At 39.8% G+C, this 24,718-nt stretch overlaps 1 protein-coding gene across 4 annotated transcripts in view; it reads right to left on the reverse strand.

Moving 5' to 3' along the window:
• Positions 1–952: 952 nt before the first annotated feature.
• Positions 953–24,718, reverse strand: part of sema6a (sema domain, transmembrane domain (TM), and cytoplasmic domain, (semaphorin) 6A) — a 105,952-nt gene continuing 82,186 nt past the window's right edge. For 2 of the 4 annotated variants that reach the window (XM_077714489.1, XM_077714488.1), the window contains 5 exons: positions 20,796–20,854; positions 19,665–19,685; positions 19,439–19,459; positions 16,582–16,752; positions 953–4,416 (listed from right to left, as the gene is read on the reverse strand). In XM_077714489.1, coding sequence (XP_077570615.1) covers positions 3,275–4,416; positions 16,582–16,752; positions 19,439–19,459; positions 19,665–19,685; positions 20,796–20,854 — 1,414 coding nt within the window. In that variant the 3' untranslated portion in view covers positions 953–3,274. The remainder of the gene's footprint in view (positions 4,417–16,581; positions 16,753–19,438; positions 19,460–19,664; positions 19,686–20,795; positions 20,855–24,718) is intronic. The other 2 variants (XM_077714487.1, XM_077714491.1) reach the window with 2 other exon arrangements.

The following is a 24,718-nucleotide window of genomic DNA, read 5'->3' on the forward strand; positions in this document are numbered from 1 at the left end:
CATCACCCTGTTTGAAATGGGATCTGTCGCCTTGTCTTTCTTTCCTCAAAGCACAAATCTCAATGTCCTCATTTAATGAAGACAACACCTAGGAGAAAGTGTTAGATAAAACAGTTTAACTTATATATATGTGATTCTGGTCCACATTAAATTGTTCAGCCCCCCCCCCCCCCCCCCCAATAAACAATCCTGTTTCATTTGCATGCTCCATTTATCCTGTTAATATGCATCTTTGTTCCCTGAATAATTATATTGTTATGCAAAGGGAATTCAGATACGAGTTTATGTCATGGATACGTAACCCCACTAATGAGGTTAACGCAATACATTTACGTATTTGACTTGCTGGCAATGAAGGTAATTGTCGAAAAATACAATAAGTAGTAGCAATATCAAAAGTCAAATACTGGTTTAATTGAAATACATACATTTAGTGGAGTAGTAACAATAACATCCAGTCCTTGTATAACTTTTACATACAAAGGTTGAAGTTAATTTTGTCATTATTTTAAACATTGGCAAATAATGTGGATGTTTTTGATAAAACATTACTCTAGCTAAGGAATGTTGAAGGTCTTTTTTCAAAATTATATTTACATGATGTATTGAAATTTACTATTCAATAGCCATACTGCTCATTTGGGTCACTGGAGCCGAGCCCAGCTTACTAGAAGGCACCGGGAGAACATGCAAACTCACACAGGAAGGTCCGGACCTGGGGTCCACTCAATCACCGGGCTGCCTTGAAATTTACTAGGCTCTAGTTTGGTTATATTTCTGCAAAATAACATTTCAATTGTTGAGAGTACATTGCTTCTCCTATCTGAAAGAAAAACAGGCAATCAGCACACAAAATTCACATTACGTCTTCTAAGCTTGTCAATAAAAAGTATGCCATCTTCAACAAAATAAAGATTTGAATGCGCAGCAAAGGAAACTTTTGTCATTATGATACATTTGTTCATGACAAGAATTTTATTTTCTTTTTCTTTTTTACAATTTGCATTAAATTAAAGTGTTTATTCCTTTACAACATACATTAAGCTGTGAATTAGATGTTAAGGAGGTGGATGAAACAGGGCAAAAAACGTGTGACGTCACAATATTTTACAAGCTCACAAGTCACGTTGTCGTCCGGTCGTTTCACACGTGGCATCATGTGTTATAGAAAGATGGGGTGAGAGACATCAAGGCACACACGCACACACACACACACGCAAGAAAACCTCACTGGCCCCTGCACCCTTACTTGCAATTGGATCTTAAACTAGATTCAACCATTTACACAGAGTGTGCACAGTAGAACAGACTCTAGTTGTCACATTCAGCGTGTGACCTCTATAAACATTTAAGATTTTTTTAGTTGGTGTAAAGTGGGTCCAAGACCCTGCAATACTGGTGCATGCTGCACTCAGGAAACATTGGAGAAAAAAAAGATGACAAACTGGAATATTTAAAAGTAATGTAATGTAATTAGTTGGCAGATTTCTGTAAGAAATTGTTTTTTAACTATATATTTTTTTTGTTTATTCCAACAGCCTGAATGTAGCATGACTGATTGCATGTCTCGTTTCTCTCAAATGATTTGAGAAAATTGAATTTTTTTCCACTGAGAAATGGAAAAAAAATGTTCAGTAAAATGTTCACTTATCTACACAAACAACACCAAAGGAGTGTTTTGTTGATTTTAGTGTTGGGGAAGTGAGTGTCCTCAAAAACAAAATGTCATATTAATACACGGACTACTACAAAAACTTGTCTTACAAAAAGGGGCTAATTATTGTTATTTTTTTCACGTTTTTTTTTTGTTTATTTTTTTAAATCATAACTTCACGGGAACCAGCCCGTTTACTGTTTAATGTAAAGTGAAAATCCAAGCCTTTTCTTTGTGTCAATTCCAGATTAGCCCAGGTCACTAACGCTATGTTAACCGCTAGCGGCATGCTTGCGTAGTGAAAGTTTGAGTCAACCGGTCACACCGCCGTGATCCTTCGACCACAAAAAGTACCAAAAAAAAATGTAGGATTCTTAAAAAAAAATGTTGAAAGAAAAAAAACATCATAACATCTCGGTGGACACAACAGAAAAACTCCTCAATGGCACAGTTGACAACATAAATGTGTGTGTGTGTATGTGTGTGTGTGTGTGTGTGTGTGTGTGTGTGTGTGTGTGTGTGTGTGTGTGTGTGTGTGTGTACACATGTGTAAGGGGTCAGAATTACAACAATAACATCTACATTCTTTAAATCCATTTTTATCAAATTAGGATAACCATGACGTAAGAAAAACCAAAAAATAAAAAACACTACAAGTTAACAACTATTTTTAAAAAAAGAATTGTCACTACTATTAGGGTTTAAGGCACAAATTTACATTTGGGTAAGGGGTTAAAAAATAATAAGCATGTGTTTTTCCTGCTTATTGGTAATGTTGTTTCTTTGTATAACAAACAATTAGAAGCAACATTGCTGACTCACACACACAAATTTAAAAAAAAAACAGTGCTGATTTGAGGATGGAAACAAGGAATTCCTTATTAGAATGGTCTTTGACAGTTAAAATCCTTTGTGGCACTGTAAATAAATATCTTATCCTTGACCTTAAGTCATTAAGAAAAAAAAATCTACTGGCTCCAGTTTAATGACTTTAAATATCTGTCGTTTTCTTCAAAATCACGCTTGATTAATTCATATTAAAAAAAATCTCTCTGTCCTCTGTCTTTGTTGAGCCTAAAAAGTCTTTTTGTTTCTCTTCAAAATCACGTCATCAAAAATAAATACAAGAAGCTATTAGTATTAATAGTCAAGTGTTGTTCAGTGAAACGCCAGGATTTTTTTTTTTTTGGTCCAGGACCATCCAGGCGTTGCCTTGATTGTGGTAACACTTTTGAGGCTTTTCACAGTATTCCAACTGGCAGCAGACTTGTCTTTTCAGTGTCCGCGTCCGATGGCCTTCAAGGTACTGTACACCCCAAAAACCCACTCACTCCATCCTTGTTCACCTGATTCTATGCTGTCCATTTGGAGATAAACAGAGACCCCCACCCTTTCCTCACCATGCTACACAGATCAAATCAGTGGGGTCTCCTTTTGTCTCGATAGCAAGCGTTCCCCCTGCATGGATGTTATTTACATACTTGTATAAAAGAAAATGTTTCCTTAAAAAAACGGTGTTCCTTTACCAACAGTACTGTACACACGAAGAACTGATCACAAAGTCCGTGCTTTTGTCTGTCTTTCGAATAGCATCGAGTCACGCTAGGACCTCCAACCAGACTATGTACAGCCGTCGCTAGTCTTCATCTTTGTGGAGAGTGATACAACAGACGGTTTGGGAGGGACATCGGGTTTGAGGTGCTTGATGCCACCGCGGGGGAGCGATCCATAGCCGCTCATGCCAGACTGCCGTGACAGAGATATGCCCTGCGATGTCATTTGTATGGAGTCCACCCGCTGGGGTGCAGGGGGCGGCGTCTCCATGCGGTGGTTGAAGCTCTGGTGCCTCGACAAATGGGAAGAGTTGGACGAGTTGGTGTTATGCTTCTTGAGGCCGGATGAGCCCGAGGCAGAGGACGACGAGCCTTTCCTGAGTCCGTAAACGGACGAGTGGACCTCTAATCGTTTGCCCATCTGCGGGACCGCTGGCGGGACGGTGAGCGAAGCCTCACGTTGGGGTACGCGGGGCGGAAGCACACCCTCTGGGTCCACCATGGTAAGGTTGTGGTGGGGGTTCTTGATGGTCTTGTACTCCAGAGTGGCGCCCTGGTCGTCCATGAGGCCTATGCCGAAGTCACTGGGGTGAGGTTGCTCCACGTATTCGTGCTGGTAGGACGGTTGAAGGTGAGGAGGGAGTTGGTGCTGGTGCTGTGGTAGGGGCAAGACCACCACGCTAGGAATGTGTCCCGGAGATGACCTCAGGGGCAAGTCTGAGATGACAGGGGAACTTATGGGCGGCATGTCCTTGGTGCAGGCGTTGATGAGGTTTTGGTTACGTTCCCACTCGCGGCTGCCCCGACTGGGCTTGCGACGCGGCTGCATTGGGGTGGATTCGGGCGTCGGTAGGGCGGTGAGGTCCAGATGGTGCTGATCCGCTTTGATTAGCATCTTCCCATTGGCTGTCAGTCGCCCATTGTGCATCAAAGGTGTAAGTATGGCCTCGGGTCGGCCGTCTTTGGCCTGCGTCTCAAACAGGCCCGTCAGTTTAGTCACACTGTTCATTGACCCTCGGCGCGAGTGGTGGTTTTCCTTGTCCTTGCGGCCAGGCAGATCCAAGTCCCGACGCCGGTGGTCACACACGCAATAGACAATGATGCCAGAAAAGATGGCGCCCATGGCAAACGCCAGGATGACGGCAATGGCTAACATGGTGACTGGGACCAGCTGGTCGCGACCCTTCTGGTAGCTCTCACGGATCACACCTACAAATACAGCACATTCCAACAACGTTATCCAACTGGAACACACAACGGCTGGACTCAAGAAACGTCAAGTGTTAACGTGAAAGGAATGAAAGCACTTTCAAACTTGTAATGTTATGACAAACATTTTACACAACAGATTGAAGCCAGGATTAGTCCTCCATTTTCTGTTCTGTATGAATGTCATATACAGGGAATGGCTCGACTCAGAGGCAGCACCAATAATTCACCTTCAAAGTTTGTATCATAGCAGTAACGACAAGCAGGGCACTATGTTTGAAAGCCAACATTTTCCTGTGTCAATGTTCTGTGTGAATGGCATTGACACAGAAGGGATATTGACACTTCAATATTTTGCCTTCACAGGTAGTATGAAATTTGAGAGGTCACCTCTCTGGAATGATAATCTCTACTGCCAAGACCATGGTGTGAAGTTCAACATCTGATACCCAATTCCCCAGCCTGGTTGTGTTGAAACTTGAAAGCAACTGAACAGACTAATAAATAACTCAAGTGTAACACCTGACACTAGTATAGAAGTAGACACAGTTATAGCATTTTCTCCGTAAAAAAGCAGAGGTCATATGGAATTTTTTATGGGATTCTTAGCATGAAACAGACAATTGCATAACCTAAAACAGAAATATTTAGTCTACATATACAAAATGCAATGAGTGAAACGTGACAAAAAAGGTTTCTCTAAATGTAAAGGTTTTTTTTCTTGTATTAGCTATTGGGTGTGAATTCAGCACCACATTAAGAGTTCGATTTCAGCACTGCTGACCGTCAGAAGTGGTGCTGAAAGGTATACATTCAGCTGACAACCAAGATCCAGTCCCAAGAGAACCTTTTTCAAATGAGCACGAGGATCCTGAGACTAATGAAATCAAACTCCATTCCTCTCGGAAGCTTTTTTCTAATCAATGTGACAGCTTTAGAGAAGTAGACAGAAATCATGACATTATCCACCACCAAGCAGCACTGCCATTAAAGAGGACTATCATAGAAAAAATTGGTGGTTCACACCTGTACGTACACCAAGAAAATAAATGTCACACATTTAATGACACACAGCATCAGAAAACCTGCTACCCTTGATATAATAGGGGGAAAAGTACTCGGTAGCCAATTATTGTGTCTTGAATTGAGCAGCTACACTGCTAAAAATGTGAATAATGTCTCCAATTATTAGCTTAGGTACACTTGAACTGTGAAAGATACATTTTTAAAAACATTATCAAATCATAGTGATATTTCAAGCAATTTATTTGGACAATGGTGCAGAAAATATTTGATGTTTGGTGCAAAGGTTCCATTCAATACTGCAATGAACCCAGTTGACAGATATCAAATATTCCCTGCAGTTCTTGAACAGTTTTACAAATTGGAATTTTTTGGTAGCTCACTCATCCTGAACAAACTGCTCGAATTGTCTAAGGTAGTCAGGTTGTTTCAGCTCCCATATATTTATATATATACAAATACTTTGAGCTTATAGGGAGTGGGCGGAGGGTAGCAGGTGATGTAAAGGGTGGAATCATGTGGCAGCAATTTAGTCCCCCTTCCCCACCCCTGGGATCTGGTCACGTTGTCATGGTGGGACCCATGGCCATCGGTGGTTTGCTTTAAATTGGTTCCCCCACGGTGTGAAAAGTCTGGTTGTGCTCCCCTGGTGGGACGGCTTTGCCTCGCCCCTGGGATTTCAACATGGCATATCCTTACACTGAAGGACTAACATTCATGTCATCTTATGAATAAAATTGCTCCATAGGATTTAGTTGCCTATAAAAAGACACAGCTGGTATTGTGATATCATCACTCCAATACTCTCAGGTGATTAGAATCAATAAGCGGCCACTATCATATGTTAATAGTACTGCCTGCTCATTAACCCTGCCCTGCCCTTTCCTTCTCTTCCTCATTCTGCCAATTGATTGGTATATCCCTTTCCTCACTGGGTGTACCCACTCAGCACAAATACATCAAAATAAGTCTACTTTATAACACTTTGATAACATGCACTGTTTCCTTAAATTCACCTCTGCTGTGTTGTGTATGTATGCTTCCCAGTTCCATGTCTGTTTTTTTTCCTCTCGGTCTATCCCCTCATCTGCTTTTCTGACCCATAATAAACATCACAACATAAATAACCACATAGAGACCAGCTTAAGCTCCCCAGTTGCACGGCAAAACTGTTCCAGCATTAAAAGGCATTTAAAGCTTGCATATGGGGGGAGGGGTTGCAGCAAAGGCTGCAAATGGCTGACATGTCAAAAAGTTGATTGGTCAACAAAGCCTCAGCATCAAAGCATCAATTACAAAGCAGGAAGCCATATTGACAAGGTTTTTAACACTTGCTTTACCTTTGCAGACCCTGTATACAAGACAACGTTGTTCTTTTGAACATTTCGCCATTAGTACCAAAATCTTCCTTTAATTCCGCTGACAAACAAAACAACAATGATTTGTACTCCCTCAAGTTTTATGTGCATGTTTCGGCCTGGCTTAGCCATAAACTATAACTATCCAATTTCCATACTTTGTTTTTAATCCATCTGTGCATAGTCCACTTGAATATGGTAGACATATGAGTTGCACTTACACCCTGAACTACTGAAATAATTCATCTAAAGCTGCGTTCACTTGCTTAAAAAGACCAGCGGTCATATTTATTTCTAAAACACATGTCTAGACGTGCATTCATACTCAACCATAACATATGACCCGAGCTGCACACGCACCATTTAGCCGTGACACACCATCAGGCAGGTGGATTACATCTCACGCATATACTCCAGATGCACACTGCAGGCTTTTGTGTCTTAGTAGTTTAAATCCATTTTATTTGTATGTCTACAATACAATGTATCCATTTTTCATTCATTGTATTAAATTGTAAGCCTTTACAATTGTCATTTCATTTTGTTTGTTTTGATTTGTAAACTGTGATTTAAAAAAATATTACAAATATTTCTATTTTGTTTAAATATCTATTCAGTTTATGCTCATTGCATCAGTGATTGGTGGGAAGATGAGCATACCTGGCCTTTACAACTTTGTCTTTTTTTTTAAAGAGAATTGACCCTATATCCACAAACAAAAGTAGTAATTCACAATTTCTCTTCATAAGACAAAATGTGTGCTAAATGCGAATGGGTTCATCTTTTTGTTCTCATTTATCCTGACACAGAAAGCAATGTTCATTTCAGGCATTCGGAGGTCAAAGGGCAATGAGTCAATCTGGTGCAACGTTTAATTGAAGAAGGCCGGCTGTGGCGCTTTGTTGTGGTTTCAGGGAGGTTAATGCCCTGTTTAACCTACACTACATGCCTCTTCCTGTCTGAGTCGGGTTTTTTTTTTTCTGGGTCTAAAACTAAATCCTTTCATTCTCTTTGTGCACTTCCGTGGATCACTCGACACTCGCTCACACACTTCCTGAGAAGGAAAAACTTTGAAGACCTCAAGCTTTCATTTGACAAATTGTTTCCCGTCATCAAAGGGAAAATCACAGAGGCCGCCATTTAAATCCTCCTTGTTTTATGCCTTTCTGGAAGCTCGCTAAACTTTTCAAAATTTAATTGTGGTTCACACGTGCACAGATTTTCAACATTTTAAAGAGGCCTATTTTTCAGGAAAATTGTGTATTTTCAAAGCACATTCAAATCATCAACTTTAGCTTGAGTATATTAATGAAAGAATGACTATTTATATATGAAGAATGACTACTTATTTGTGTTGCTGACTACTAATTATGGGGCTCCTTATTTATTGATTATTTATTTGTACACTGAAGCTTTAAATCTCATTATACTTGTATAATGACAATAAACGCATTCTATTCAAATACACAATAAGGAAAATATAGCATAGCATATTAAATGCATTCAAAGAGATTTTGTACCAGACATTGACTAAACCAATCAGACTATGGTTACAGTATAGCAGGATTAAAAGTTTGAAAATATAATTCAAAAAAACTCAAATTTGCATCTCACATAATGTACAAAAAAATCCCATCTAGCACTATATTTGACTCCTTGCTCCCATTAATGGAGACATACATCCAATCCATAAAAAGGTTGGCATTCAATAATCATGTTTGTCCCCTTTTTACAGTGATAGACTTGCATACAATTTCAGATTAGAAGGGCTGGCAGTGAATGATCACCGTCATCCCTCTCTGTCAAAATAGATAAAACATCTTTTGGCATCAACAGGAGTCTGTTTTAAGATGAACAACACAGTACTGTACAGCAAACATTATCTCTACTCCCAGTAGGGAGTCTCCTGACCCAGCCAGAAGTCTGATCTGCATCAGTGGTGTCATGAGTAGTTTTGTGAATTCACATGCCTTCCAGATTCACTATCCCACTATTTCACACAGATATCCTGAAATCTGATAAATAAGTTCATTGCCGTCTCAACAGTCCTTCTTGTATAAGTGTAATACTGGATGTCAAACAAACATTCACGCAGATACTTTTATCCTGACGGGCTCTCTTTAGGCTTAAAGCATCAGAGCTGGCCTTTGTGTTGACGATGGGAAAATGCTCTCAAAGGCGGTGAAAAAACATCATAGAGATTTGATAGGACACCACAAACTTCTGCACACGAGAAATTCCCATACAATGTCAGGGGAAGGAAAAAATTCATATACATAGATCTCGTCAGCCCTCAAAAGTAGACTACGACACCTTAACGAAACAAAATAAGACGATTGCTATGTTCTTACTAAAGCAACTGCACTAAATACATATTTTTTTGCTGTTAAACTGTAACGTTCTGTGCAACAAAAGCCCCGAAAGTGGCAAAAGATTAATTACATGGCCAAGTGGAATACTTGCCATCCGCCGGCGACCGCAAGCCGGGATTAATTCGCAAACCATTATAATCAATGTGTGTAGTTACTTGAGGACATGGGCTCTGTGAGTCTGTCCTGCGGAAGTAATCATTTTATTTTAGAAATCAACTGTTGTTTGGCATGGTCTATTAATTTTAGTTAATGACTCTGACAACGTTCTTGATGCTAAGAGAAATCGGTTGTTTTTTGGGGTGCGAAAACAGTTGGTAAAGCTTGTTTTCTAGCTCTTTAAGTAGGAAGAGTACTATTTTGGAGAACCAGTTCCTAAAACTCCTGTAGAACACAAGCTAATTGTTTCTCGTGATTAGAATTCCAATGTTATTCAAGCATAGAAACATAAGCTCAACTTGAGGCAAAACAATCCAATGGCATAGAAATGTAATATAGAATAAATGAGTCATAAACGCCATCTTTGCGAGATAATGCTTACAAATTTGCATTTACAACAATGGCAACTCAAAAGAGCAAGTGCGGCTGGTCCACCAGTGTTTTCAAACTCTAAATGAGTGGGAAATTAGGGTAGTCATGACAACATCAACATAAGGGCCAATCTCCTTTAACAAACGATTGTGCTCTTAAAACGTTTTTTGAATGACACCATATTGTTTCATTAAAACACCAATTTTACGCCTGCCCGTGTGCATTGAAAAGGCTCTTATAGTCGAGATGTTATTCAAAAGGAAAGGCAATTCAAGCACAGTACACTGATGAGACACTTTAAATCTTGATCTTCTAATTGTGCAATTGTGCTATTTAAAGGAGCGCATTAACCTGTATGCATTGTTTTATTTCAATGATAACACTTCTGCTCTAATTACTATAGTTTGCATTCCTATTAGACTGTTGTCCCAAGCAACCAGTCATAAGAACATCATTGCTTGTAGAAATATTTAAAAAAAAAACAACAATAACATACCATTTCCAACCTTTGTCTCCTATGTCTATGCCCCCAAATATGTCAGTTTGGGCATGCGTTCAAAGTATGCATCTTGTCGTACACAGTCTATCTAATATGTATGTTAATTATTCTCAATCAAAAATGGTGAAATTAAATATAAGAACAGAGCAAAAGCTTCTGTTTAACGCAGTAAGCTTGAGCAAAACATCAAAACTGTAGTGACATGCTGAGAACATTTGCCATCGTGAAGTGAACAATTATCTAATCAGTGGAGAAAATTGCCGCCTCCGTCAGCAAAGGAAATGCGTAACGTCGGGAAAACGTCAATTCTCTGTTTCTTCTCAGACTCACAATTGTTCACCTGCTGTTCCACACACACACACACACACACACACACACACACACACACACACACACACACACACACACACACACACACACACACACACACACACAAGCCTCTCAGAGTTGGACCACAAATTAAAAGCACTTCAAATCTACTGGCCCAGTGTCCAACTGTTCTAAGTCTGTGATTAGTATTTAATGTTTGTAATTGGGTCACGACTGATTTTTCTAGAAAAATAAAACAATTCATATTGTTTGAAAAAAATCCTGAAAAAAACATACATAGCAAGTATCCTTTAGTTGTATGTGAATACTTCAGACATTTCAATGAAAACATGTCAATGAAAACCCCAAATCTTACTGAAATATTGCATGTCCTACTCATATTTTACATTTCTGTACTTGAAATGACTTTTATGTACATAAAAAAATGTGAAAAAAGGCAAATAAAGGATTTTCTCAATATTGTTGTGGACTGTCATTCATTTCTGCATTTGCAATGCAAATTTACTTCTTCCTATACTTACATATTTCAATATCTTGGGGTTTGAATTTTTTCTCGCTTGTGTGCACTCTGTTCAGCTTCCTGAAATCCTGGTTAATTTTGCATACTTTCATTACTTCCCCGAGCTAGTCTGTGTTTTTTTTTATTTTTAAACTGACTATTCTTACTTCTTAAACTGTAACTAGAGACCATCATTGACGGTTTGTTAGCAAATTTAAGATCATATTATCATGATCAATGGTTTTCCGAAGTTGAAAACAGCACAAGAAGGGCTGCCAAAATTCAGAAGGTTTTTAATGGCTGCTAATCTTCACGATTCAAGATATTTAACGTCCATGTGAAAGCCAAATAAGACATTGCACTAGAATGGGAGCAACGTTGCCCTCCCGCCAACAGCTGTCAGCAGGCTGCCTTTACTGTCAAATCCTGATGTTTTAATAAATGTATTTAGCATTCAGCAAAAAGCTAAGCAGTATCAGCAGTACGCCGAGGTTGTCCAATAATATGCACTGTACTACCCTCAAGCCAAGCTTGAGGCCAATTTGAAAAACGTCATATAAAAGTCAATGCATTTAATTATTTCTTAACCCATTCAATCATTAGCACTTTCAATAATAAATATTACTTCAAGCAAAAATTCCTAAACATTAATGATGATATTTCTCAGTCTCTTCAATTAAATTACAACCCCCGAAAATCGACACTTTCTGATGATTTTAAGTATTCCACAGATCACCTAAAAAACCCCAAATGCATCCATAATTTAAACTGAATTCTATTCCACAAGACATAACCCATCATTATTCAAAATTCTGGTCTTAATTTTTCAAAAAACCCAGATGAATTATCCAGCATTCTTTCCTGCATTAGCTCTCAATCCCAAAATAAAATGCAATTCCTAGTTTAATGTTTGTTGAAAGATACGTGATCACAGGGCAAATTCCGACTATTATTTTAAAGTCCTGTGAATAAAACGCAAAAAAAAAAAAAAAACATTCTAATCAAATCACAGCAATCCAAACAAATCAAGCTGAATTCCTCAGTTGCCAACTGAACGCACATTTTTCCAAGCCTTTCCTCATTTGGTTTCTGAAATAGTAATAGGATACATTGTGGTTCTGGTATATAGTACTACTAGCATGCCCTGGTTGGAGACAACCAGTGTTTTCCACCAAGCGCCCTCCAATTAACTTTAATTCTATGTTAACCAGATCCTTGGTTCTCTATGGCGTTCTCTCCCAAAGGTGTCCATGAAACCCAAATATGTCAGTAGGAATGTGTTGCCAAAATGCAGTAAATTCATGAAAAGGCTTCTACTTCGATGTACTTCTTGTCCCGCCTGATGACCAATTCTTACCTGGTGCCATAGTACATCTTTAATATATGCTAAAACGTGATACTTTTAGAATGTACATTTAAATGTTGTTATGGAGCCGTGCGAACTAGATCGCTGAGGGCTGTTCGTAACCCGTAATGTCACAACAATACAGTATTCTTACAATGCTACTCAGATAAGTTCACTGAATGCCTTTTGCAATCTTGAAAACATGACTGCTGTCGAACAGAATCTCTCAGTTTATAAGGACAACAGTCTTTTGACTGACTGTGACATAAATCGGTTTTGCACCGGATGAAGACCTTTAGTCATTTTCTGTTTGATGCCCAATTTCTATTAACTGCAGGACATTAATACACATGGCACATCTGTATGTGATCTTTGCCATGTTCGACAATTATTACAAATCACCTAAGGTGAAGCAGGCAATACAACCCTGTGAAAAGTGCCTTGTTTCACAATCACACAAAAAATACAATGTTTGGCTCGTATTAACACCTGAAGTATTGTTACTTATCCAGCTTATGAACGTGAGCCCCCAAAAGTCATAAAATATCCAAAAATATATATTTCATTCTGCAGTGGATCGCTGTGGGTTTTAAATGTTATTAGGACTTAATATTCCACATTTCTGTTTGGAGGCTTACAAACAAAGCCAAAGGGTCTTTTTAATTCCTGACCTGAATTTATTCTTCTGACTTCTCATTTGTTGATTGTCTTTTGTCTCCATTACCTCTCGGCTGTCATTTTTTTTCCTTCCCCTGAATTCCGCATGATTGTCCTTCTCTGTTAAACAAATCCTTATCATGCACGTTGCTTTTCCTGCGCTCTCTTATTTCCCATGTCTCCTGCCCCTGTCGTCTAGCTGTCCTCCTCCCACCCCCCCGTCTGTCTCCCGTGGATGGTTGCTGTAATGAAGCCATAAATTGGAGCAACACAACGGCGGCTACAGGTCGGGCTGGGGAAGGTGGATGAGAGGGCCGAGGAGGAGTTGACAGAAAGAGAGACGGCAAAAAAAGGAAGAGAGCCGAAGGGGGGGATTCATTTAGACGAGGGAAGAGATATGAGCCTTGTTGGAGAGGAGACAGTCGACCAGGAGAGGAGCAGGAATGAATGAGGTGGGGGCAGGATTCAGGGTAAGGGGGACGCTGAATGTGCTGTGGGGGTTATCCATAAATTGCTTGCGGAATTACTTGTAAAAAGGTAGAGCCTTGGAACACGCCATCCCCATGGGATGTCGGGAGGGGTCACAGTGGCAGGAGATGGCGAGGTGTTCGGAGCAGGGTGCCGTGGTTTGAAGCGAGAGGGCAATGTGGGCGTGGCATGGCGGACATAGTATAGACAAACAGACAGAGAGGCAGCCCAAATGTACTGTGAGAAGAAAAAAAGCCACCTCGACTAACAGATAAGGCCCCCCTCCCCGACTGAAGCGGCAGATAAAGGGAGCCGCTGGCTTGTTAACGCGCCTCACTTTGCACTGCCTCTTTAATTACTGTGGAGGCTTTGGCCTCATAATAATATTCATTAGGAGATACGATCCTGCAACGTCTCTGCTGGAAATGGAAAAAAGATTTGGGGGATTAATTTCTTTTTAAAGCGCCAAGTTATCTGGAGAATGGCTCACCATAGATACATTTATTGGACTTTTTTGTTTGTTTTACCATTGAGATTATTATAGTACAATCATATGCCACAACATTAGAAACACTTGGAATTGATCATTGCAGCTTTTTTAACCGAGTGATTGATGGGTGGTGACTGGAGCTAAAGTCTATCCCACCTGACGTTCGGGAATGTGGGACACATTTTGGAGAATTTGGGCAAATTGACAAAATGTGCATTTACATTCACGTGAATTGACAATTAAGAGTCTTAAATTAATGCTTTTGGAACGGAGGATGAGTACAAAGGGGGGGATCAGAGGTTACAAACTAAATTAGAAGGTTAAACACTTTCTATATGATTAGATTTTAAAGGCCTTTTCTACATAGAGAAAAATTCTCAAGTAATGTAAACATTAAATTGAACTTGTGCTTCGAGCCAACATCTGAGAGCATTATTATAATTGTGGTTATAATATTAAACATAGTAGATATATGTCTTCATAGCTTTTTGATCCGAAAGGAAATTGAGCTGCATCTTTTAGCATCTTTTGTAGGTATTCTAGTTAGTATTTTATCTAGAATAGCTCAGCACGTGTTCTAAGGTTGCGGGTTAAATTCTTGGCTTTTCGTTTGTAGTTGGATGTTCTCAACATTCATAGGTATGAATGTAAAAATGGAAGCTTATTAAACTATATACATTATCTGATAATACAGTCAAGCTTTTGTGTCAGATCTTTTGTGGTTGGGCAAGTTTGCCATGTATAATGAGTCTAATGAGTAACGTTTTTCCCATCTTTTCTCCCGTGGGAGATATCAGGCACACTGAAAAGTTTGCTTTCTCGCCTCATTGGGTGTTTTTGTAGAGTTGGTTTAAGTTTTTCACAGTACAGTTGTTGGCTGAAGGGCGACAGGAAGGAAGAGAAGACAGGATGGGCCGGGCGGGAAATGAACGCTGTTGACTGCGATGCACCATTTGCCATGCTGAGACGCGCTAAGCTGTACTGAGGCAAAACAGCGCGTAATACCATCAAAGCTGGAAAGGGTCAAAAACACATAAATAGCTGGGAAATTAAAAGCAACAAAAAAGACAAGACTTGAAGCCATGCAAACATCTTGAGAATGTCTCACATTCGGTAAAGGCAAGGCAACAACAAAAAAAAAAAAAACACTGTAGCCGCCGCGTACAGAACAAGAAAATATTCAAGAGCTGGAATAAAACAGCAAAAAGTGCAATATCAAACAAGAATCAAAGATGAATCTTATTGGAAACAAAAAAATAGCAAGAAGCTTGTTTGGAAATGTGAGGCCTTTGCGTCATTACCCGAGCACGTCTGACTGGAGCATCCCACAATCAACCCAAAACGAATTCCTACTATTTCAAACGAGTCTGTGACGTGAATCTTTGAGATACAGCTCCAGTGAGACACCTGCTCTGGTAACTCAAATGTGATGCTAGCTGAATGCATGCTGTCCTTCTATGTGTGCGGATCTACATGCCTGCCACTTCCAGCTGACATTCTAATTTCCCCCTGCTAAAAAAATATGTAAATAACAAATAACGTACATATTGCTGTTTTCTGTTGTAAATTCATAATAATGTGCCAAATAAAACACAGAATCCCAACATAACCAAGCCTCCTTTATGACTTATTTTTAAGACTCATTTGTGTGACGTCTGTGGGTTTAAGATATGTAGTAGCTAAACTAACACTTTAGGGCACATTTGCACATTAAAAAGCAAAAGTGAAATTTTTGCCTGTTTAATCCATTTCAATTACCGTATTTTCAGTACTATAAGGCGCAAGTAAAAGACTAATGTTCTCAAAAGGTGGCTATGCGCCTTATATATGGTTAATCAATATTGGTTAATCATTATTTGAACTTCACTTTAGTACAGCTCCATCAAGTGGATTTAAGATAATGTAATCCCTTACTACTACTACTACTACTACTACTACAACCACCACTTTGACTACTGCGTTTTATAATTCGGGACACCTTATATATACGAAATAACATTTAAAGGTAGGCCATTCATTGAAAGTGGGCCTTATAGTGCAGAAAATAAGGTAAACTGTCATTCTTGATTTTGGGATATGAGAGGAGAGAATATAATTTGGAGTCTTTAATAACACTTTCTAGTTTTTGTAGCATCTGCTAAGGCTAAAGCTCAGCCTCACAGTGACGCTTCGTTTTCCACCTCCTCTCATTTACCATCTGCCAGGCATCCTGCGACCTATCCTTGAGGTAGGTTGTTAACGCAAGTGGAAGGGGCATTCATTTTCACATCACCGAGATATAGACGTGTTGTACCAATCTTGGGCGGGAAATAAATACGGCGTAATGCCCTGATGTTACGTCTCGTGGGACACCAACAGGCAGGGGATGATGAATTGGATCCCACGAGATGCGTACGTGAATGTTTTCGTAGACGCATCCTAATGAGCATTGAATGTGTGTTTGTCTTGTGTGAAGCAATTTGTCCGCTAGATAGAGAGCGATCTGTACACCTCATCAGCTGGAAGCAGCAATGCAGTCGTAAATCTCAATTACCCGAGCGCCCCCCCGCCACAGGTGACAGCAAACCAAGACCATCTGTTGCGTTCCAAGGCTTACCATCGCTTTCGGGTTGAGTCTGAGAGGGTACGGCCATGTAGGGCTCCTCCCCAGTGTCTGAGCTCATGGGGGCATCCTTGCGCTCCACCATGCGGCCCCGCCCAAGCGGGCCCTCGGGAAAGGTCGGCGTGGGGAGTGAGAGGGTGTGGTGGTGACGGTGGTGACGGTGGCCTGCCAGACACAACACAGGTTAACAAGGGACCGGATTTGTCTAAAAGAGGCATCGGTATGCCTTTGTTTGTTACAAAAAGTTGGGGCTCTTTGGAGTTTAGGTGAAAGGTCAAGATGGACCTCAAATGCACTCATTTATTTCTATTGCCATTAATGGCAGTCAATGAATTAAGCATAGTTGCGCATGATATCAATACCTAGACAATGTTTAAACATTTCTCATTGAATGAGACATTAGAGGCATTAGCTTCTTATTAGAGGACAGCAAGTGCAAAATGTACAGACTCATTAGTAAATGTGTCTGTCCACATTGTCATGTCCTTTGCTTTCCTCCACCTTCCTTTTCTGATGGACATGCATTGCACTGGGCCTGTCAGCGTAAAGTCATATTTTGCCATAATCACTAGAGGGTTCGCACCTTTGGTATGAAGGATGACGACGACACTGACTTGCTTTCTTTGCGGTATTCCTGTCAAGCAGCTTTTTAGAAAAAGTGCTCAAACTTTTTCCTTTTTTATCTCGCCATAAGCTGTTCGATCGCTTAGTCTAATTTTTGTGCTCATTTGGAGATGTTCTGGATTGTTAGGTTTAATTCCCTTCAGTTCATACGTTTTCCACTGGGCTTGTTTTGCCTTCACATAATTCCATTTGTTGATTTGAACATTTCTCTATTTCCCTGTATTTATTAGTGAATAATGATCTAGATACAAATGGAAAGCTTTTTGGTGAAGTGCCAAAGTTTAGTATGCACTCGACTTGCCAATTAATTTGTTTGATTGTTAGAGTAAATATGCAAATGGAAGGCAACAATGTTTTGATTTAGTAAAGATTTAAACATGTTAAATAAACTACAGGTTGGGATTAATGTATGTAAAGCTACATAGCTTACAGTACATTTGATTTCATATTTGGACATTTTTCTTGGATTTTGAAGTTTTTGTGCATAAAGAAATGCCTAATGCTTATTATTAATTATTTTGGACAAAAATGTATTCTGGATAGTGGTCTGTTTTGAGAGCTTTTGCCAAAATAGATGGTATAGAATGCTATTAAACATTTCCTACGGCTATCTCGATAAACAAATTGAAAGCCTCCCTGCAGCTTCATCCTCTTCACAAACATGAATATATTATCAGAAATGTCTTGATTTTTTTTCCTGTTTACATTCAAAGCAGCCTAATCACATTAGCATGTGACAGGCCCACTTAAGCCGTCCTTAATTTGGCAGCGACTTCACATTTCAGTTAATCGAATGAAGCCTTTGTTGGGCTGCACTCAATAATTTTGACCAAGGAGGTGAAAACAGTGTGGGTAGTCAGTCAGATGTGCTTCAGCTTCACAATGTGTTTATGTTTGTTTTTTAAAGAAGTATCTGTTGGTAAACTAGCACACACCCTCGCGTCACCATCTTCCTCCCTTGGCGTGGCAATCATTAAAATGATTTATTTAACTATTGGCCCAAGGCTGAAAGATTAGTGTGACAGGCCTCTTTTATAATTCATTCCTTCACCGCCAGGGGAAGTGCAATTCAGGGAGATGACACACATACAGACGGAGAGCGAGAACACCAGAGTCGAAGCTTTCGGTGGTGATTAGAACTGAGGTGACCGTGTCTAGTCTGGAGTAAAGGCGGAGGAGAGACTGGAGAGGAGGCATTTATTCATTCCACGGCTTTGTGTGTTTGTGTGCTCTAAAGCGTGTGTTAACGTGTGGATGAATGTGTTTATGGCCGTATGCATTTTCCATGACCCTTGATCTCTCCAGCAGCAGGGGACAGTGGGGTTACAGCCAGATTGGGGGTGGTAATGGAGAGAGGACTACAGGGGTTGAGGGATTCCAACGATGGATCGTGTTGTTTTCATGTGGCAGCTGTGTACGTGGGAAGAGACCAGATCAACCCAACATCACAAGCTATAGGTCAAATCCAATAGTAAAAAGGTGTTAACATGAACAAAAAGAGCGATTAACTAATTGTCTTCCATTAACATAAACATCTGATCCATTTTAACAGAGATGGTGGGCACTAACTATTTGTGTCTCATCACCATCTCTCGGGGAGGTAAATGACCTCACATCTAATCTGAGGGTTTGAATTTTACATGACGCAGCTTTTAGTCTTCATGGTCAGTACTCTAAATCCAATATACGTGCATTTAATTTTCAATGATTTGAAAACAATTGTTTCCGTAAATCTTTTTACTTTACTTTTGTGCACAATACATTTGAATTGAATTATTATACAGCTACATCGCATCGTTTTAAATGTTATTTTTCTGCATTTTAATGCAGTAATGAGATTGAAATGACACGTGTGCTTGATCAGCTGTATTTCTAATCTGATCTAGAGGCAATTTCAGCTGACTTCCCTTCTATTTGTTGACTCCTATCTTGTTCCTAAAGCGAGGCATTTGTTCACCATCAAGGCCTTTAACCACCAACAAGCAGATCCATCCAATTAATGCGGCAAAGGTCGGGGCTAATCAATACACTCACAGAGGGGAGAGGAGGAGCTGTTAACATACAACACGACAGGGTCTAACAAAGCTAACAAAATCAGAATCATGATTAAAGATGTTCCCTTTTCTTATTCCTGTAAAGGAATCACAGGAGGAGGGCTGCACGAGAAGGGGGCCGTCGGACTGGGAAAGAGGTGGAATGGACCCACCGTGATTGAGTGTTTCATTACCTTTATAACTGGAAGGAATGTCTATCAAAAAGGAGGAATGACATAAATTCAGTTCAACGCATGGTCATTAATAATCTGTCTTTATGGGTGGGAGGAGTTTTCATTTCCTTGAGAGGGAACAATTCATCGAGTAGATGAAGAGGTGTGTTCGAACTTAAAGTGCACCAGATAAAATGTCGCTCTCGTTTATTTCATTGTCTTATTACGGTAAAAGTGGGATACTCACCATTCAAAGCCACAAAGGTATCTGAAAGTAGAAGACAGGAGAAAGAAAAAGTAAAGAATCTTTCGCATTTGTTAAAGGGTTCATCTTTGTCATTTGTTGAACTCGATTTGGCAGATTAATGAAATTGTTTATTAACCCTCATCATGTTCTTATAAAGCATTTTGCTAGTTTTGTGTATGCAGTAACTAGGCAAAATGGGGAGGAGAAACAAACTTGGCATGGACTAGGGAATAGTTACAAGGGAATAGTTACCATTTATATTGTACATTGACCGCCACCTTACTTTAGCGCGCCGTACATGTGGTAGGAAGGCTATTCACGTTGCTGTATTAGGAGCAAGCTGGCACATGACAACTAAATTACCAAAGCAGTTTAAAACGCACATCTTGGTCACAGAAGGGCTATAAAAGTAAAAAAAAAAAACAAGCCCTAAAAGTAACATTGATGTTGCTTTTTACAACATTTTTATTTTTTTCTACGATAAAATTCTTTTGGCTTATGTGTGGGGGACAGGCTCAAAACCAATGAGGTGTGTTTTATTGGAAAACTGTCCAGCTTGGAACTTAAAATAGCTTCCCTTTTTGGGATGCAGCTTTCCTGAATTCTAACTAGAACACGTTGAATAGCACGTGAATCTCTCCCGTGAATTTGAAGTAAAGTGCAAGGGAAAGGGTTGAGTATACAATGTGTGATTCTTCCCCTCTTGTATACAGGATATTTAAGTCTGGCTAATTGGGTTGAGAGTTGTGTGCCCTGTTTTGTGTCACCATATGAATGACTGCACACACAAGCAAAATGCCTTTTCCCACTGTGGCGATGAATGTTTGTGTGACAGTGTGCAAATAGGAAGACAGTCTTTGCGCCACAGGGCACGGATCGCGACTGACCGAGCGGAGCAAAGATGCTCGAGGAGGGGAGTGAAGGACAATTGAGAAAGGGGCAGATGGATGGAAGACGCTGAAAGAGAGGATTGTGAGGGCGGAACAGATGGGGGAGGGAAAAAGGTGACGGCACTGAAGACGGAACCTGACGATGGAGGCTGAGTTCGCATACAGTGTGTGAGTAGGAATTATGGGATGCCGACGTAGTGAAAAAGGAAAGATGCAAGAGAGTGAAAAAGGGCCTGCTTACTTTGGCAGTCTCCCAGGCCATCTGTGTTACCATGCTCCACGTCCTGCTCAAAGGCGGATCTGCAGGGAACACAGACATCATGGTCAGCGGTGGGAAGCGGGCCAACAAATACCCCGGTACGAGTCACATGGCTTCAAGAAAACAAAAACAAAAGCGGCAAATTTCTCAACCCTCCTTCGGAGAAGCCTGCAGGACGTATTTAACAAGAACGGCATCAAAGAACGTGTAGCAGACACCCTCAAGGTCTCAGGCCAAAGGTTAGCACCAAGGAAATGTGTAGTCAAAAAAAGAAAAATCCATAACTGGCAATGAACCTATCTCACAATCTGGTGGTATCAACTGACTGTTTTCTTCAATTTATGAGATATTTTGCCTGTTTCCAGCCTGGTCAAAAATACTCAATTATTGTACTTCAGCAAAATCGCCATAGACCTAAATACAACCTTAAATTCCACAAAAGCCACTTTTTCACTTTGCAGCCTACCAAGAGGCACTTTGCTCAGCGGCCTCCTCGCCTAGTTCTCAATTGATCTTTTCTTTTTCAATTGCCTCTGAACATCTGCTATTCGACAATGACTTCCAGCGTGAGTAAACTGTTAGTGTGTTGCCGTGAAGTTAGGAAAAGTTGGATTTAAAGTAAAAATAGGGACTACATAAGATTTCTAGAACGAGTAACTCAAAGTAAAAGCTTGCCTCCCTGTGTACTGGCAACAATGAACCCCGCTGAGGCAGGAGAGGATATTTAAATCTTTTTTCATCATTTTAAAATAACATTGCAAATGCCAGTAAGCTTCCCACCAACAGCGACTGTATCAGAGCAAGTAAGTAATGAAATAAATACATTTTGAATATTCAAATCGGCTACATTGTATCAAAAAACCTTATGTCAACAGAATAGCTTATATTAGGGGTACTTTCCATGGAAATTGCCATGCAAAATTGCACCGGATGTTAGAAAAAATTATGTAAAAAAAACTCTTTGGGGCCACTTTAAATTCCTGGCACGTTTCATTCTTGTACCCCATTACATTTCTCCTAACCCCACTTTGCACTTGCACAGATGCTGGTCGTGAGGCAAAATTTATGGGGCAATAAGACGTATTGCTGTTTCCTTGGCAACTCAGGGGGCAGAAGGTTTTTCTGCCTACAAAATCAAAAGGGCAGTTCCTTTAACTTAAATATCTAAGTATATTCAACACATTCAATACCACTAATAATTAAAGACATCTAATCGATTCTGGGAGGGTTGACAGCTACTGCCAATGACAACAACTGATGAGTTGAATTGACACGTCTAAATTGAATGCATAAATTAATTAATAAATCTGCCTTTCATATAGCTCATCTTCAAAAAGGTGTAAATGTTTATCTGTACCAATTCAAGATAAAAGGTACTAGTAGTTATACCAAAGTGTCATTTTCATCTACTTTATGTTCCTCTTCTACATTCACAATCTGTCTAAAGATGAGTTCCAATACAATGGGCCAAGGATGGTGCACTGAGGTGTAGCCAACACCAGAGAGCCATCACATGGCACAGAAGGGGTGAAGAAAAGGGTGGAGGGGACATGGGGTGGTTTGGGAGATTCTATTTTCTGCTCCAATCTGCAACGAGACCTTTTTTCAGCCTGAAAGACCACCAAGTAGGCAGGAGATCTGTGAAACAGAGCGGACCAACTGTCAAGCAGGATCATAGTCACGCATGGCAGCTTCTAACAGTCCTTCTCTTGCTTCTCATCTTCCTCAACCACCTCTGCTTACAATTACTCCACGAAGCTCAGGCTGATGCGCTCCAAAACCACCAATACAGCCCATTAAACAAAAAAACTGAAAACCGTACAATAAAGTCCAAAATGGTTTTGATAATGACAAACAGATTTTTACTGTAACTCTTTTTTTCCAATGGAATTATCATTTACTCCTTCAAACCACAACAATATTTCAGTTGGCGGCAACATTTCACAGCTTGAGAACCTTGCCAGAATTTTTTTTCCAGCACCCGATTACTTCACAGTTACTGTAAACCCTGACCCCTTCTTTGTGTACGAGCCAATTGGTGTTTCTTTTTTTTTTTTGTTTTAAAGGAAAATTTACATTGGGACACACAGATTAGTTGAACAGACTATAAGTGGGTAATAAATAAAAGTGATATAACGGAAGACAAAGTGTATTGAGATCCAGCCCATCATTGGCAGCCAATAAGTTAGCTGGTGAAATAACATTAAAGCAGTAACAACTATTTCTTTATTTCAGTGCTGTATTCCAAAGTGTGGTAAATATAAAGCCACTTAATATTCAGGGCAAATATTGTTCATCTATCACTATTATTTACTACTAAAAAGTGAATACCTAACTATAAGATAATGATACTAAAAAGCCATATTTAGTTTGAGCTTTTCAAAATTGTGATATGTTGCTGGAAGTATGAGACCCAGACCCTTAAAACATAAAACCACTAGTCTGTCATGCTTACAAGGGTTTTTACTTTAAGAGGACCTTTCCAGTGACATTTTTCTAAGGAAAAAAACACTTGTAAAGATGGTTGTTGCTGGGCAGAATTTTTTTAAAGCCATGTTGTATCCTAGGCAATTTGGGGCAGAGGTTAGTTCTCTTACAATGGCAAAAAAAGGGGCTGGTTGGAACACGATCAAGTTAGACTTTCAGTATACTAATATAGCCAAAAATAAGACTATTAGGATAAGCAATCCAATCATGAAAATGTGAGTATCATTTTTTACAGAGAAATCTGAGTTTTGATTGGACATATTTCCCCTATCAATGTTCAATATGCACCCACTATACAGCCTCAACTCATATCAGTGATGCAATTACTATAGACTATTCATTTGTCCAGCAGTAGCCTTGTCATATAGCGATGCAAGACGAGCGTGCAAGAGTTTGACACCACAGACAGTTCAACTCAGGGTTAAGATCATGCATATTTAAATCCAACTTCCACAGTAGATTAGAAGAAGCAATCACAGGGGTTCTTGACTCAGATGCAATTATGATGTGAGATGTGTAGTGGAAGCAGAGGAAGGAATTTGGTCATGAAGGGCAGGCATTACATCGGGCATAGTAACGTTAACGGTTCATACCAGAACTCAAATGGTATTCAGAAGCTTCTTTGAGCAACTGTGCAAAATAAGTGTACTATTTAAGGAAGTCTATTCATTTTCAATGGTGAATAAGCTTATTGATTCACAACCACCAGTTAATATCCAGCCGTAGAATTGTAGAGGGTTGGCAGATCTGAGATTACAAGAATAGCCCACAGAGGGTGAGGATGGCACTGGGCCATATTGCAGTGGTGGAGGAGAATCAAGCTGCTTGTATTGGAGACATAACTCGATGTGGCAACATAGTGACACAGGCAAAAAGGCCAGATGGAGGTAGAAAAGAACGTTGGATGCAAGCAAGAAAGCCAGAAAATGTCAAAGAAATAAATGCAAGCAAGTAATCAAGAAACTAGAAAGTTTCTCCAGCACATGCGATACTTTCTAGAAAACTGGGAAATATTGAGGCTTGCTTTTTAAATGTTTCTACAAGAAATGCAGAAGAGAATGCATCCAAGCAGGCATATTATAATTACTTGTGAAACAAAGTATGCAGTTTTGTCAAAAGCATCAAGCTGGAATAATGAAGATCCTAAAATAGAAATGTTACATCCGTTGAAACAGATCCATCTAAGACTGACCTTTGCTCTGAACACTCGAGCGAGTAGAAGATGTGAGCTGAAATTTGTCAATCGGTTCTTGATAAAAACTGACAGCTAGCCAGGCATAAAAATCTCAAGGGTCAAGCAAGAGATTGAAAAATTGAATATGATGACGCTCATACATCGCAAACAAATGTGTGATCTCTTTTCACCTTTCGGACCTGATTGACTATTTTTCAGCAGGGAGCAAAGAAGTTTGTGGCTG

The sequence above is a fragment of the Stigmatopora nigra genome, chromosome 4, assembly GCF_051989575.1.
Source record: "Stigmatopora nigra isolate UIUO_SnigA chromosome 4, RoL_Snig_1.1, whole genome shotgun sequence".
NCBI lineage: Eukaryota > Metazoa > Chordata > Actinopteri > Syngnathiformes > Syngnathidae > Stigmatopora > Stigmatopora nigra.